The 16,668-nt window shown below is 39.8% G+C and overlaps 1 protein-coding gene across 1 annotated transcript; it reads right to left on the reverse strand.

Moving 5' to 3' along the window:
* Positions 1-478: 478 nt before the first annotated feature.
* On the reverse strand, positions 479-16,454 carry sh3tc1 (SH3 domain and tetratricopeptide repeats 1). The gene is made up of 19 exons (XM_086197752.1): positions 15,722-16,454; positions 14,944-15,015; positions 12,998-13,128; positions 12,392-12,497; positions 11,927-12,064; positions 11,653-11,851; positions 11,483-11,559; positions 10,043-10,238; positions 9,702-9,832; positions 8,626-8,664; positions 7,189-8,541; positions 5,780-5,920; positions 5,486-5,707; positions 4,592-4,772; positions 3,571-3,721; positions 2,835-2,957; positions 2,483-2,633; positions 1,539-1,735; positions 479-1,333 (listed from the first exon to the last, which is right to left on the reverse strand). Exons 1-19 carry the CDS (start codon positions 15,765-15,767, stop codon positions 1,124-1,126), a joined length of 3,864 nt encoding a protein of 1,287 aa, XP_086053878.1. The 5' UTR covers positions 15,768-16,454; the 3' UTR covers positions 479-1,123.
* Positions 16,455-16,668: the final 214 nt, after the last annotated feature.

A 16,668-nucleotide genomic window follows, 5' to 3' on the forward strand; every position in this document is an offset into this window, starting at 1 on the left:
TCACTGGTAGAGTGGCAGGCTTCTAAAATAAGGCAAAGCTTTTCTTGCCCAGTATAAGAGTATCTACTACTTCTACTACTGCATTTGTGCATCATAAATCAGATATTGGGTGGCACGGTATCTGCAGTGTTTAGCACTGTCAGCTCACAGCAAGCAGGTTCTGGTTTAGAGTCCCGGCTTGGGCACGGGATCTTTCTGTGTGGAGTTTGCATGTTCTCCCTGTGCCTGTGTGGGTTCTCTCTGGTACTCTGGCTTCCTCCCACAGTCCAAAGACATGCAAATGAGAACTAGGCTAATTGAATACTCCAAATTGACCGTAGGAGTGGCTGTGATTGTGAATGGTTGTTTGTCTATATGCTCTGGCCCTGCGATGGACTGGTGACCTGTCCAGGATGTACTCCGCGTCTCACCCAAAAGCCGCTGGGATGGACTCCAGCCCCCCTGCAACCCTTAACAGGATAAGTGGAAGAAAATGGATGGAAATCAGATTTTTCCCTCATATGATGCTAACTGGGCCTTGCTTCTACTTGTCCACAGAGAAGTCTCATCGTAAAATGTTTTTATACCATCCAAAGTATTTGTTCACCCTGAGCATCAACTTCTCATGGCTGTCTGCAGAATCTGTTGGTTTTCTGAATTCAAATCAGCAAGCTGCCTCATGCGGCTTATTTGGTAACCAAAATAAAATCTGAAACCCACTTGGTGGTCTGGACCCAATCTTTCTGGAGAGGGGGCATCATCAAGCTTCCATAATTTGTTCTGTTATTGTTTGTCACTTGTCTGTTATTGTTTGTCACAAAAAGATAGTGGCAGGTGACAACTGAGGGTCTATTATCACCTTTATTAAAGACTTCTTTTCTTTTTTGCCAAATTATATTTATTGCTGAATGTATTCACTTTCAGTGAGTTGAGACAAGTAGACAATGAAGTTTAATCCACTTTCTCTAAGTAAACTTTTCCTATTGTGTAACATTCCCAACAGTAGAATATGTGATAACAACTTTTGATTTTGTTGATTTGTCTGTTTTTTTGCTGAAAGTGGTAATTTTCATTCATCTAGTAAGTTTAATTGTACTTGTAATAAGGTCTATCCTATTTTCCTGTGGTCCCTGTGGATTGATCTCTATGATGAGATATTGTTCCTCCTCATGTTGAGTTCTGCAGCAAGATCTCTTGCCTTCTTGTAGAAAAACAGAGAGAGTTCTCGGTCCTTTAGGAAGTTGTGGTAGATGGTAGCAAGACGGGTGCACAGGTGCAGCTGTGTCTTCTTGTTACCCACATCCATGGCTGCTGCCAGTGCAAGGTGGTAGTAGCCTGCAGCGTCAAATGGGTCCTGGAGACATTGTCAAAAAGCTGCTGTTTAGTCACATCTTTGTGCTGGAAGCAAATACTGTTGAACCTTGTTGAAAGATACAGTAACACACCATGTAATGATAGAAAATTCCATAGTTCCAGAGTCACAGTTACTTAAACATGAGTCCCATTTCTTTTATCTGAATAGCCTTTACCTTTATATGAATTTTAATCACAACCCTTACCTTCAGATCATTGAAAATGATGTCTCCCAGTGTCTGGTAAACCCTGGCATAGTAGAGTGCTTCCTCATCAAACTGCAGAGGTGTTGGACAGAGTGTCAAGGTCTTCAAGTAGTAGTGTTCAGCCAGTTCGTACTGGTGCAGACAGTGGTACAGAGACGCCATGCGGTGGTAGGCCACTCGTTCATTTAGGCAATCACCTGTATGTAAACACACATTCATTGAAACTTATGTGGTTTCACTGATGAATCTTAAACTATTGTTAATACAAGTCTCTAATGAACACTGCCACACTTCTCAGCCACTACCATATATTGTGCTAAGCTAACAAGTGGGGATCTCAGCTCTCGGAGCAACACAGAGTCCAGAAACAGAGATTGGTTTCAGTCTGCTTGAGAGACTAGAAGAGACCAAATGAAGCTTTCCCTCAAAGTTAGTATGTTTAAAAAGTAGGACACTGCTCTTTTTTTTTTAGGTAAATGGTTAGGAATCCAGGAATGGTTAGGAACTGGGATTCACAGTCAAGTCAGTTTGCTCTCTATTAACAGAAGTTATGTCAGGGCATCAATCTCAAAGATATTGCAACTTCTGAAAGCAAAGACCGCTTAGTTCAGGCAAAGACCACCTTTTCTAAATACTTCTTTAAAGTAGCGGCATGTTCTCTCACTTACTGTCTACTGATAATGGTTTCTTGACCAGAATAGGGATTGTGTCTCTGTCAGTTGATTCAATTAGCAGGACCCTCAAAGTTGTCATCAGAGTTGGAAAGAGCGGATAAGACAACAACAGCAGACAGTAACATATGATGATTCATGACAGAACCAGCTGCTCAACTAAGAGAAAGAAAGACCTAATATTGTTTATCTATGATGAATAATTGGAGAGTGGTTGAGGGGTGGAGGCTCACTGTGAAGTGTGAAGTTTCATAAAACTGATATGCTTCCTACCTAGAGAGATACTGATGTCTACAACAGTCTGAGCAAACTCCACAGCTTCCTGGTAGAGTTTGAGACTCAGCATCAGTTCAGTCAGTTTGTTAGACAACCTGAGTCTGGTCCGCACACTGCCACTCGTCACAGCGATGGGTAAAGCTTGATCCTGCACACAGATAGATAGGTTTTATTACTGGTATTGAGCTTAGTGCAGCATGACAACCTAAATAACACAAAGACATCAAAACTATAAAAAGAAGGTGAGTGATTTGCATCAGAGTCAAGTTAACATTGAGACTTTGCAGTTATGAGGCCCTGGACTCATGACCTCTGCTTATCTAACATGTTAAGATGAATCTGTACTCACCCTGTATAAGGTGATGGCTTTCTCCCGGCCCTGGCAACTATTAAAAAAAATGTCTCCTGCAGCTTCCAGGAGCTTCAGGACGAAGCAGGTGTCTCCTGTGTTAAGAGCCACTTCCTGAGCTACCTGATAATGACATGACAAACACAACTGCCATGAGAGGACGCCACAGAATTAGTGCAAATATAAAGTCCTGTGTTGAGTTTAAATAGAGGTCTCTAAAGAGACTGGAGCAAAAAATATCTTGGGTCAGACAAAGATAAAGTTGTGAATTCTGGAAACTCATACTGGATTCATGGAGAGGGACAACTCTCCATTATTTCGCAAGTAACAAAGCCCAATTTTGAGAGAGAGCATGGTCCAGTTATCACTTCATTGCACTCGCCCTACATCTTGAGAATCCTTGCCCTAACTACCTGGTTACAGCAGGAGTTTTGGGTCAGAGCCACAGAGCTCAAGGCAGCGTACAGCTGCTTTTCATAAGGGTACATTTATTTTGGGAAAAATGTCTGTTAACCAAAGTAACATGTTTTTTGATGTTTGGTTATTGTGAACAAAATTGTCATGAATTTAATTCCAAGTAAAATTGAAAACAACTTTAAAACACACCACAGTGAAATGTTACATAGGCATCTTCCAAAGGAAAGTTAGTACAAGCTTTTATGAGAGTATACCATGCTCAACTGTTGACGATGAAGCTGTCAGATATGAGTGATGTTACACTACAGAATTATCAGACCTGCAGGTAGAGATCCACCAGCTCTGTCTGGCCAAGCAGGTGGTAGATTTTTCCAGCCTGCAGCCAGCCATATGCCTCCTTCTCCCTGAAGCCCAGGTCAATGAAGATACCCAGACTGCTCTTGGTGTGATCCAAAGCTGCTCGATATGCCCTGAAAGTATACAGAGATGTCATGGCTCCATGTTGGACTGATACCACATGACAGAAAACTTTTAGACCCTGAATACTTAGTCCTTCAGGCAGATTTTCCACATGATCTAAGACACATGTAAATTCTAAATGTTTCTGTTTGGAGTATTCCTATTCCCATCAAATTCTACTTGACCTAAATGCAAAACTACAATGTTCTTCAGAACATGCTCCTTAGATACTTTGCCTTGTTTGTGGGAAAAATATAACTTCAATACCGAGGTTGAACATGAAATAAAAGCTTTCAGTCATATGAATGAATGAAAATGGTGTCACACTGAATGTATTTGCACGAGCTCATCCTCCTGGTTTCTCATATTTATCCACAGATATTACTGAAAGAAATGATTGTCATCTCTATGACTGACAGGTATCTTAATTCTAGATATCAAACATATCATTTCAGTTTTCAATTATCAAAGTTTACCATGAGTCTAACATGTTGAAAATTAAAACATGTAACAATTTTATAATCATATGTAGTAAACATTTGCAGTGATCACCTGCAGCAGAAACGAAAAGAGCATCTCCACTCACTGTGTGCATTTCTGCATAAGGCTTCATTGATGACTTAAACCTACAAAATCCTCCTTTACAGCCAATTTATTTAAAGTATCATATGGATATTTTTAAATCAGTGATTGGATAGACAGAAATGAAACAAAAAACAGAAAACATCACATCTTTCACTTATTAATCTAAACCATATTTCAAAATTGAGAAATCAAACAGTGTCCAACAATATTTGGTGTAGATACATTACTGCACACATGGACACATTTCAGTGGACTTGAGCAGCCCCTCTGATCTTTAAATCAAAATTTGGACACACCTGTGTGTGGCTAGAGTTAGGTAGAGCTGGCTGACAGTTTCCAGGGTGTCACCTTCCTGTTCTCTGTCCCCTGAACGCTGGAGCAGCTGGATCTGGTACTGGCGGTAGATGAGACACTGTGCCTGGTCAAGACTCTCACATCCATAAAGCTGGCAAAGACATCTGGTGGCACTCAGCTGGCCTGCCAATGATCCAGAGTCTAAATAATTCCACATCATTCCCATTTTATACTAAGCTTACTAGGTTGATACATTGCCCAGACTCAGAAATGTCTTAAGAAGAATATGGGTTGGATGAATTTTCAATACTGTTATATGATGTGAATGTATTTTAGTTAGGGAAGATCTCTATCATCCATGACAGAATAATTAAACAATTCTAATGGATAAACACAAAACATGCCTTGGAACACTATCCAGACAAATATCTTTAAAAGGAAACTGACATTGATTATTGATTTCTTCTAACACTTTCGCTCCTGCCAGCATTGGGTAAAGAAAGTGAGGTCTATGATAGCAATAGTTACTGTTTTCCTTACAGTAGCACATATTAGCGATTTTAATTTTAGAATTCCTATGCAAGGTGACCACAATATCAAACTGTGACATGAACATGCGAGTGTTGTGATTGTGAGATCAAAACCATGTGATTTAACAATTATCTTTTATTGTATTTGTGGATGTGAACTATACTTTGCACTTTTTGTTTATGTTTCAAAGCTGACTCAGGGAAACACACAATAATTCCAATGTACCTGTACTGTACAGTATACTGTCTTAAGATTCTCATCTGCTTTTTTCTTTTTTTTTTAATTATTCTGGTCATTTTAAACAATTTTAAATAAAACAATGTTCACACAACACAAAAGAGAACAAATGTGAAGTGTATGATTACACTGTGTTAGGTTGGAGTAGATGGCCAGCAGCAGAGCCCACTCGAAACATCCTCTGCCATATTCCAGCTGCTGCTGCTTCATGTATTGCTGTCCTAGCTCCAGAAGTACCATGATGAAGTTGGAATTGTGGCCTTCTTCCCCTAGGTTAGAGAACTGCTGCACTGATGCAATCAGGTGTCGCTGGGCTAGTGCTGTGGCTCCAGCTCTCAGACACAGCAGCCCTTCAGGAGAAGGAAGAAGTTTGAGCCCAGTCATACATGGTAAAAAATAGTGTTCTTTTCCTTAATGTTTACCTAGGTTAGCCTGAACTACAGCCCAGTTTGACATGTCTTCATATTCTTGGCAAATATCAGCAGCTGCTTGGTAACTCTCTGCTGCCCTCCGCAGGTCACCCATGCACCGCAGAGCCACACCACGCATGTTGAGGACCACACCTTAGAATGACATTGAACTCTGTAATCAGTATGGAGAGGCATTTACTCACATTCTAAATAGTTTTAACTGGAACCGTGGAGTTATTTTTACATCTTGGGTCAGGTAAATCCCAAAAGTCCTTTGGTATTGGTAGCAAATAAAGGACATTAAATTTTATATTTTTAAGTTCTCTTTTCAACAACTTCCTGACTTTGATGAACTCAAAGAGGGACACTTACAGACTCTCCCACCCCAAGAAAAGCCTATATGTGAATAAATCTACGAACTCACCTTTGAAAGTTACAATGGCTTCTGAGTTTAAGTTGATAAATTAGCTCATTTGGTGATAGAATTTCTAACTTGATTAGCACCAAATAATTTATAAATTGTGTTCTGTCCTACACGTAGCCAAAAGCCTCAATCCTGACCAGAGTTTCTAACAGAAAAGTAGGGCCAACAAATACCCAGTGGATAAAACCATCCACAGTGGCTTCTTCTTCACTCCTGGATAAAGCTATGATGTCAGATCCACTGCTTCCATCAGAAATGAATGGACTTACAAGTGTATTGAGAGACTTCTAAGACGTGCCAGTCAGAGGTAAAAGGTAAGACAGAAACCGTAAATATCTATTGAATGGACCGTGCAGTTCAAGTGTTTAGATAAAGTGTGCTCTTGCATAGTTATATTCTCATTATAACAGTGGCAAAAGATTGTGTTGTGATAATAAAAATACACTTATCATGACAGGCCTAATGCCAGCCCAGACTACTTCTTTTGAGGCGACATCCAAACTGAATGAACCTGAACCCTGTGTCAAGCAGCAACTGTATGAGCTCTGTAATTTCTAGAGCAATTATGCAACAAAGAGCAACTATGACTGCAGTGCTGACTTTGGTGACTCCTCTGGCCAAAAACAGCAGCAGCATGATAAAGACTCTTTCTTCTGAGCACCACCATATCTGTTCTTAAGATCTTAATCTTCTGGGCTGGACAAGGACACTTGATTATATATCTTATTTGTGACTGTCTAAAGTACATAAGTCATAGTGAATCCACTTGATAATGTCCTGGCTATCCAGTGCTGGTCATATAAAGGCATCAGTATTAAATTGACATCCATAACCAGAAAAACATAACCTATATAACCAGTAAAAAAGTCCTGGTCGCTACCTTAATTAAGACCTTAAAAGTCTTGTATTATGATGGGCAAACCCATGACAAAAGACCCTGATTTCTATCTTCTTGATGATGAAGATGTAACTGCATAAAGCCTCTAAAGCAAAAGACCTTCATGTGTGGTGGAGCAGTGCTCAGGTATGGCAGCGAGGACCGAGTCCATGATATCTAGAGCAACATCTGGCTCCTTGTTTTCAACATGAAGCCATGCCAGCCAGATGAGGGTGCTTTTGAAATCCATGGCAGAGTCAAGAGGCTGTTGTGAAGGGGGATTATTGTTGATAAGCGAGTGCATGTAGTGGATGGCTTGATCAACCATGTTGTTCTCACAAAACAGCTGGCAGAGACATATAGTAAGCTGATGGGTCAACGCATGGTAACTGTGCCCTTCTTGGTCCTTCGTCAAAGACAGACATCGGTGTAAATATGGTATCACAGGAACTGGCAGAGATGCCTCCTGTTCTATGAAGCCATATAACCTTTGGACATTGTCCATGACTAAGACCATGCTGCTGAGGCAGTGGCTCAGTGTCACTGAGGGATAAAGAGAGGCTTTCCTAGCGGAGCTGACACTGAGGTGGGGAAGGCATGCTTCACTATAGAGCCTTCCCAGGTTCAGGTATCCTTGGCTTGGAGAGATGCTCCAGATTGTCTCGGATGCAGCACAAAGAGCTAGAAGTCTTTCAAGATATGGAACAACCTGGGTGGCCTCTGCAAGTTTCCAATGGTGTTTTGCCAGAAGATAACAAGCCCGGGCCTCCGCCATTTTGTTGTGAGACAGAATAGCTTTCTTGAGGATGTATTTGAGTACAGTGTTGTCCTTTAAACACTCCAGGCAGTATGGAGTCCCCATCAACAAGGCAACAAGCCTCTCCATCGAATTAAAGAAGCTCTCTGTATTTTTCTGTAGAAGATATATGGCAGCCAGGTTGGAATAGATGCTGGCCAACAGCTTGAGGTCTGTAAAACCTTCACGTGGCACAGTGAGGGCCTCCTCAAAGTAAACCCGGGCCTGGCTGAACTTGGACCTCCCAGCACAGAGTTTACCCAACAGGAAGCACAGACGAGCTTGTGACCAAAAGAGCCGCCTCTTCCTGGCGGTTTCCCTAGCGGCACTTAGAAAAGCACTGAGCTCATCCTCATCAGCTTGGCCACAGAAGGTAGAGGAGATCAGATCAGGAGTCAGTCCATAGAGGATGCCATACTCTTCTCTGTAATCTTGTCCTTCCAAAAATGTCAGGAGCAAAATGAAGTTGTCTGTGTTGTCCTGTCCTTCTACTACTGGCTGAACAGTGAAACAGAGAGAACTGGCGTGGTGGGGCTCAGCAGGTCCACTGAAGTACTCAAGAATCCCATTCCTCACAGCGGTCAAGTCTGAAGATATATTCTGCCCTTGGTCAAGAATCCTCTGGATATTTTTCTTCAAATCAGACTGATGAGTATCTACTTTACTTGTAGAACTGTCTGTAAAAGACACAGGAGATACCGAAATGAGGTTTTTGGCTTTGACCTTGTACAGATATGTTAAAACGAGGCAGCAGGACTTACTTGGCATTCTATCTTCAGAGTCTGGACAGTTAATAATATCTGGGATTGAAGAAAATGCATTAGAAAACATCAGAACTCTAGAATAGTTCTGCGCGAGTCACTGACACACTCACTTAGTTGTTGAATGCAGTCTTTAGGTTTATATAGGCCTGACCGATTGATCTATTTTAGCGATTAATTTGAGTTTTTTTGTTGCAGAAAATTTAAAAAATAAAAATTCAAGTTTTTACTCCTCTTGCTATGGCACAATTTTTGTCCCACAGGAGTTTTTATAGCTTTCCCCGTCACACCTCCCCCTTGTTTCCTGCGCATGCATAGCAGCAACATGGCTAACGAGAGAGAGGAGTTTGTTTCTAAGTAAGGAGTAGTATCGTCAGTGGTTTGAAACTGGTTTGGGTTTTCGGCGACAGATGCTGAACAAGTGACTGCACACTGCAAAGTTTGTCTGAAGCCCGTTGCAACAAAAGGCAGCAGCACAAATGAACTTATTTCAGCATCTAAATCAGAGGTATCCAGCCTAGTGGGAGAAATGCCGCTCTTTGCGAAGGGAACAGGATCGCTATAACCAACAAAATCCCACTCAAAAACAGCCTACTGTGGTGGAATCATTTACCCAAAGGAAAAAAAATCTGAAAAAAATTGTAAATCAAATTTTTTGTGAAAAAATTTCAGACATTTTATTTTTAGTCCATATTGCCCAGGCCTAGGTTTGTTTACAAGAAAGATTCACTGCAAAACTTCTATGGTGAAAAATGTGAGACAGTTTTTCAATTGATTATTGTGGTCAATAAACTGTTTCCTCAAGAACTTCCAATATTCACGCACATTTTCCTGTTTGTATTGGTGCAACCAGGAGTGCAGAAGCAATGTAGGTCAGCAGTTAATAGCAACATCATTTCTGTGCAAGTTCGAGTAAATACAAGAATCAGAGGATGCAAAGATTAGAGCTGTTTTTTGGGGGGGTAGTTGGTTCAGATGATCCATTTGTCTATGTCCTCTTGTGCTTGCAAGAGGCTAAAACAATTTCTTTCATTGATCTTTTATGATCTATAAACTTTGTAGCCTATAAGTCTTACCTAGTTTGTAGTTATGGCCTGTATCATTTAGAGATTTCTTTTTCAACAAGGCAGTTAAGTCCTCAACTACTTGATCCTCTTGAAGACTGCACAACAAATCTCCCTCTCCTTCCAAAACAATATCTGTTGAGCTAGAAGAGCGACAGAACAACATATAGCAGTTAAGGATTGAACAAATCTAACTCAAACAGTAATTATACACACATAAATGTTCAACAATGCATTTTACATGGCAATATAGCTATTTTTAGGGAGGGAATTTTTTAGTGGGACATTGAAACATTCCCTTAGAGTCTACTTTGTAAAACCAGTAACATAGTAAATGGTAGTGATAAACTCACAGGTAAACGTCAGTGAAGGGTTTCACCAGTTTAGTCCTGACAAGACCCACTTCTCCAGTTACCTCCTTCAAGCCCATGAACCAATCAAAACAAGACACTAGTAGTCCGAGTATGATGATGCGATCCCCCATTGCCATGCTCAGCTCATCTGGGCTGTCAGCATCATACTTGGCTGTGGCCACACACGCCCCTCTGGCTGAGAAGAGCAGAGAAAGATGAGGCATAAAGGAAAAAAAGAATTAGATATAACCTATTTAACTTGAACTTATATGGAGTATTTCTATTCTAACGTATTCATGAACAGGACAGTGATACTACTCTGAGCTGTAAAAATACTCTATCTTTACAGATGATGATTTACCACAGTTGTACTTAGTCATGAAAAATATGACAAAAAATATTTGTCAACTTTGTTATTTTCCATGGCCAAGGCAAGAATGATGAATTCTAAAAATATCCTTATTAATAAAACTAGATGGACTGAAATGGCAGGGGTGAGAAATCAGAGATTCAAAATAAAAGGAGGAGATACAGTACAGGTCTACTTGAGGTAAATTTAAGGAGCCAGCAGGGTTTCTGTGTTGCAGTACTGGTAACACTGGTATCCTAATTTGCATTAGTGTAGCAGTAGATTCCCTAAATATCTCTCTCCACTCATATATTGTTTTGCCTTTCTGTTTTCTTCCCCTTTGGACAATTACTAGTGAATAATAAAGGTCCAAGAGCCTTCTGGATTAAATTTATAGTAACATCTCCCTTTGTTTTATACACAAGGACAAATTGCCCGCACTAATCTGACAACATGTGAGGGATCTTAGTGTAGCTTCATGATCAAACTAAATATTCCATGTTGTACAGGTCATACCAAACTGTCTGATAAACTAGGCAATTTCCTGTAAAGACTGTTACTAAATCTCAACTAGCTGCAAAGATCAACACTGTTACCAACATATGTCTCCTCTTCATTGATATCTGATCAGGAATTTCATCTGTTTTAACTTTCTCAGGCCATATCCCTGTACTTCGTCTGTAAGGTAAAGAGGTGATTGGACCCCTGGGCCTTGACCTGGGTCTGGGAGTGAATCTGTGGTGCCTTTCATAATTCTTTCATGATTTTAATTTTGTTGTTAGAACACGAACACAGACAGCATCAGCATTGTCTAAATGCATAGCTATGTTTACATGATGTGAAAGGTCACATTTGTGCAGGATTTTCCAATGAAGTATTACTGGTAGTGCCCAATATTACTAGGATGATGGTTTACGAGGGGGAAACTCAGATGTTCTAGGGGACCTGGCTCAACCTCATCTCACAGAACATCCGTGGTGGACGTCCAGTTAAGTGTCCAGTGTAAGCCATCTCTGAGTCTCCAGACTGTTTCTTGTGTCTGACAAATTATTTCATTTTCATTTCAATTATTTCACACAAAATTTACTTACCAAACTTCAGAGGGAAGTCATAGGCAGGTTTGCCATCACCAATCAAGATGCTTTCTGGGCAGGATTTGAGAAACCACCTATGGCCAGATTGCATTTTATAACCACAGAGAATGACAACTCTGTCCTACATTTCCTTGGTAACAGTAAATCCACATGTGGATAGGACTTACTGATGAAATGGGTCAACAGGCTCCAGAGAGGGTTTTGGTGCAGTTCCTTGAGCTCCATTACCCAGGCAGAGGACGGTCCAGCCTGATCCAAGGAAGGGAGGCTCAAACAGAGCTATGTCTCCCTGCTCTAGGTATAAATCTCCGCCAGAGGTGGAGCTGTGGAACATCTGGTTGGCATTGCAACTAGCAAACAATGAACCTGAGGATATTTCATGAAAAAGAGGGATTGAAAACAATGTTGACACCAACAGAGTCCATGTCATTCATCACCTACCCTCATGCATGAGGACACTTCTGCTGAAAAGGTTAAGAGTGTCCTCCTGTATCGACACTTCAATACTGACATCTTTCCCCAGGGACATGAGCCACAATTTTTGGTCTAACAGATTCTCCATGCAGTGACCCAGGAAACCTGAAGGAGAGGAGGATGAGGAAGATGAGGAGGATGAGGTCATGATGAACTGCAACTAGTTGGTACTGACTGACCAGCTAAGAAATGGGAGGACATTTTTCACAAAGAGGCCCACACACTATCCTGTTTTTGAGTGGTGTATATTGTCAGACATTATTGAACATATTTGTTCCAGCTGTAGCAGCAGTTAGAGGGACATTAGAAGCAGTAGAACAACTGACAGAATCGTTATTGTGGTCATCATAACCAGCATCATGGAATCATTCTGGTGCAAATTCGTATCAGTTCTAAATCTCACTGTTATGTTACTGTATATTGCAAACATACCATGTATGTGATAGGTTGTGAATTTCCATAATTCCTCAAATGTTTTGAATGTTACAAATATCACTTTATCTTCACTGCTGATGGAGACAAAATGAGCAGACAACTCCTGAAGATAGAAAACAAAGTTTAGGTTGACAACATATACAACATATTTGTTGAATCTTTGATTGATGAGCAAACCTTGTTAGTTTGCTCATCAATCAAAGATTCAACAAATATGTTGTCAAGTTTCATCTCCAAAATGAGTACAAAACTCTGAATTATGATTTGGCACTGAATAAAACTTTTATAACGTACATATGGATGCTGGTGTTTCTACACAATCACAAACGAATGTCAAGTGATGGACAAATACTCATTGGAGTTGTGCATTTAGACACACTATTGCAGTACTCAGTGTTTGAGATGCAGGGCCATTGGTAATGTGACATCACCAAACCTTCATGATATTCTGACTTTTATCTTTGATCGCTATGATAACTGCAGAGGGACAACATCAAAGCTATCCTAAATCCTGTCTGTCACCTCAGACCGCAGAACCTTGGGCCTCAAAACCTTAAACTCCAGAGCATTAGAGGTGTGCATGTGTGTGTGTTTGTGCTGTACCATGAAGAGAGTGTTGACCTTGGTGCTGTCAGCCTGCAGAAGGCGCAGTTTCCCTCTCAATGTTTCCTGCAGCTCCTCCTCTGCAGGAAGTCGCTCAGGACCTTGGACCACATCCAGCAGCAGTGGCAGAGCTGAAAATGACACACACCACATTTATTACACAGAACCAGGACTAATGCTGAGCAGTGATTATTATTGGGACTGATAAAAATACAAGACAAATATTGGTAGTGGTTTTAGTACCTTCTGGAACTGCAGAACTACATAACAGATATTTAAATGGCGCTTCATTATGTTTTCATTTCACAAAGGAATTTACTCTTTTGATTACTTTTTATCTTAATATTATCAGCTACAAAAGAATGGAAAAAGTCACTTTAGTTTACAACTCAAAGGATTGATCATTATTTCCACCTTTATTAAACTGCAGTTTATTTCAATTAAAGGTGTGGTGTGAGAGGGCAGCATCTACTTTAGTTCAGTATTTTAGTATTTTTTTTTAGCTTGGTGGAGTTGCTGTTAATGTTAGCTGGGAAAGATCAAGCTGAGCACTTTCTACTGCTGTGACAAAAACACACATGATTGATTCATTAAAACAACATTTTACATCAAGAATTTACAAAGAAGAAAATGATCTTCTGCAGTGGAATTTTAATACAGTTGCCCTTTATAGTCCTGCTAACTTATCGCAGCTACAGCAGAGTGGGAAGTAAGAAATAAAAGGGTAAACACTGGGTCCCAGAGAATAAACTGTGACTGACATGATTAGACCACATTGTACAGAAGAAAGGAGAGTAAAAATATGAAAATATGTAAATGGTTTGGATAATGCAACACAAATTGTAAATATCTTTGTACAAATGTGATCAACGATCTCAAAATCAGAATGTTTCAAAAACTCTTATATGGAGTTTCTATTTAAATATAACACGCACAGTAACTAAGTGAAAGAGACGCTGTCAGCTGCAGTTTGATGACATAAATCAGATTAATGAGTGACTTGAGAAGAAGTCACAGGTTCAATGCCCAGATTCTCTCACATGACTCAGGTCATTCATGTTTGACAGGTCTCGTGTCTGCTTTTATGACGGGTCACAGTCAACTGTCCCGCAACAATGGAAAGTTTCATAGTGAATGACCTCAATACACTTTCAGGTGGAAATCAACTCTTGAAGAGAACACATATCTAAATCTAACCAGCAGATTCTACTGAAATCAGTAAACACTGAATGTTAATGTTCCTCTTCCAACTTGATGAAATTCCAAGACGAAAAGATGGGATCAGCCATCACCTTTCATCTCAGACAACAAGAGTGCTGAACTTTTCCTGTGATGAACAATTTCCTCCAGTTACTTTCACATTGGATTAAAAACTCGCTCCATAAAATAAAATCAATCTTTTTAATTTCAAGTCTAACACTTCAAGGTTTGGTCACATTCAATTGTCAGGTGAGATAAATCACAGCATCTACATGGAAGAGATACATTAGGGAGAACATCTGTCATACAAAGGCCATAATCTTTCAATGAAGGTGAACATTTTTGGACTATTTCATCTCATAAAATTAGAATTTATTGAGTGCACTTACTGCACACATTATTAAATTTGAAATGTATAAAACTTAAGCTAGTCTTTGCCCTTGAAGCTACATCAGCTAAAAATCAAAAATCAAATGTAGGCATATGTAAATACATATATACATATATGTGTGTGTGTGTGTGTGTGTGTATATATATATATATATATACACACACACACACACACACACACACACACACACACACACACACACATTTATATATATATGTGTGTGTGTGAGATCATTTTTATGTCTGTAAATATAAATGACAACTACTAATGGGGCTGTAAAATTTTTCTTGGTTATGTGGGTCTAATTTACATTGTGTATTTTGTTGCATCACAACCGGTACCATCATGACATCACCTGTTGGGAGGTTCTCTTCACATGTCAACAAACATCCCTTCAGACTCTTAGCACCTCTGGAGAACCCTTGTGCTGTTGGAAACAAGACGAAGTTGTCAAATACACAGCTACATGAGGATGAACATACCCCCATACTTATATGAGAATAATTAATACATAAATACCAAATCCACCATCATTCTGGTCATGTGATAATCAGAGTAAAGTGAAATGATGTATGATGATGTTAAATTCAAGATTTAAGACTACATAAAGGAAACCAAAAACCTGCTTTATTTAAGTTGTAAAAATGTGTTGATTTTTAAATTAAGTTTAAATAAGGGTGGATTCTTCTTAAATTGTTGAGTGTTGACCTCCACCTATCCCTGCGGCTTTCGGGCAAAAATCGGGGCTCACCCTGGACAGATCGCCAGTGCATCGCAGGGCCAACATATATAGACAGACAACCATTCACACTCACAGTCATACTTAAGGTCAATTTAGAGTATCCAATTAACCTAGTCTCCATTTGCATGTCTTTGGACAGTGGGAGGAAGCTGGAGTACCCGGAGAGAACCCACGCAGGGATAGGAAGAACATGGAGACTCCACACAGAAAGATCCCGTGCCCGAGCCGGGGCTCAAACCCTAAACCTCATTGCTGTCAGGCGACAGTTCACTGCACCACCGTGCCGCCTCATTTTTTTTAATTCAAACGCACACATCATATAATATCTGTTATCATAAGCGAAGGAGCCACTTAGAGGATTTTTAGCAATCGTATAAGCATGGCAGCCTACCCTTCCTGCTGTGTTTGTCTGTCATATCAGCGATGGTGGTGGTCATCCGCAGAGATCTTACCCGCCGCTGCCAAATTCTCAACCTTTACATACTTCCCCAACATCCTCTCCCAGTACCACTCTTCAGAGTCCTTCAAAATAAAAGTTTGGTTGACAACACTTTTGATTTCCAGGAACTGTTAGGGCATGAATGACATAGTAATCAATTTTGGTGATGAATGACGTTAAAATCAGTATTGTAGACGTCACATGCATTTTTCACCAATTTAAAGCTGTAAATGCTCTCCCTGCTGAGATCTACTCTACCGCCTCACTCCACTCTTTTACATCAATGTTGAAAAGTCATCTGTTCATTAAGGCCTATGGCCTATAACATCCGTTCATTTCATGTATACTGTATTTTTTGTCCATTTAAATTGTCCTTGTGTGTATGTGATATCCAAATCTAAATAGCTATCGTTATTTTTAGGAGATGATGTCTATTAATAATTTATCTGTTTATTTACTTTATCATATATTTTTTGCTTTAATGTCTACTGACTCGAGTATCTCAAAATCTCAGGAATGGCTGTAGGTTTTCTGCTGTTGGTTTTCTGCATGAGTGAACTTTAGCTTTAAGGATCGCTTTGAGGATAAAAACTGTACTGCACATGATAACGGACCAAAAAAAGTTCTTATTTTGAAGTTACATGTACAGCTTTTCCTGTACTGCTCTGGTTAGTTCGACTAGAACTCTTCACTGAACAACAAATGTCATGGAATAAGATTAAATCTGAATGTTTTTATGAACTTTTTTTTATCAGCATCTGAAAACTTTCTGAAATTTCTGAAAATTGTCTTAATTACTCTATGAAGCTCCGACAATCCTTCATGGTTTCTAAACCATGCTCCTCTCAGGTTAATTATTCCCTTGAACAAATAAACCTGTTTCCAGATCAGTAGTTGTG

Source organism: Aulostomus chinensis, chromosome 24, assembly GCF_037954235.1.
Source record: "Aulostomus chinensis isolate RoL2024-O1b breed Wild chromosome 24, RoL_Achi_v1.0, whole genome shotgun sequence".
Lineage (NCBI taxonomy): Eukaryota > Metazoa > Chordata > Actinopteri > Syngnathiformes > Aulostomidae > Aulostomus > Aulostomus chinensis.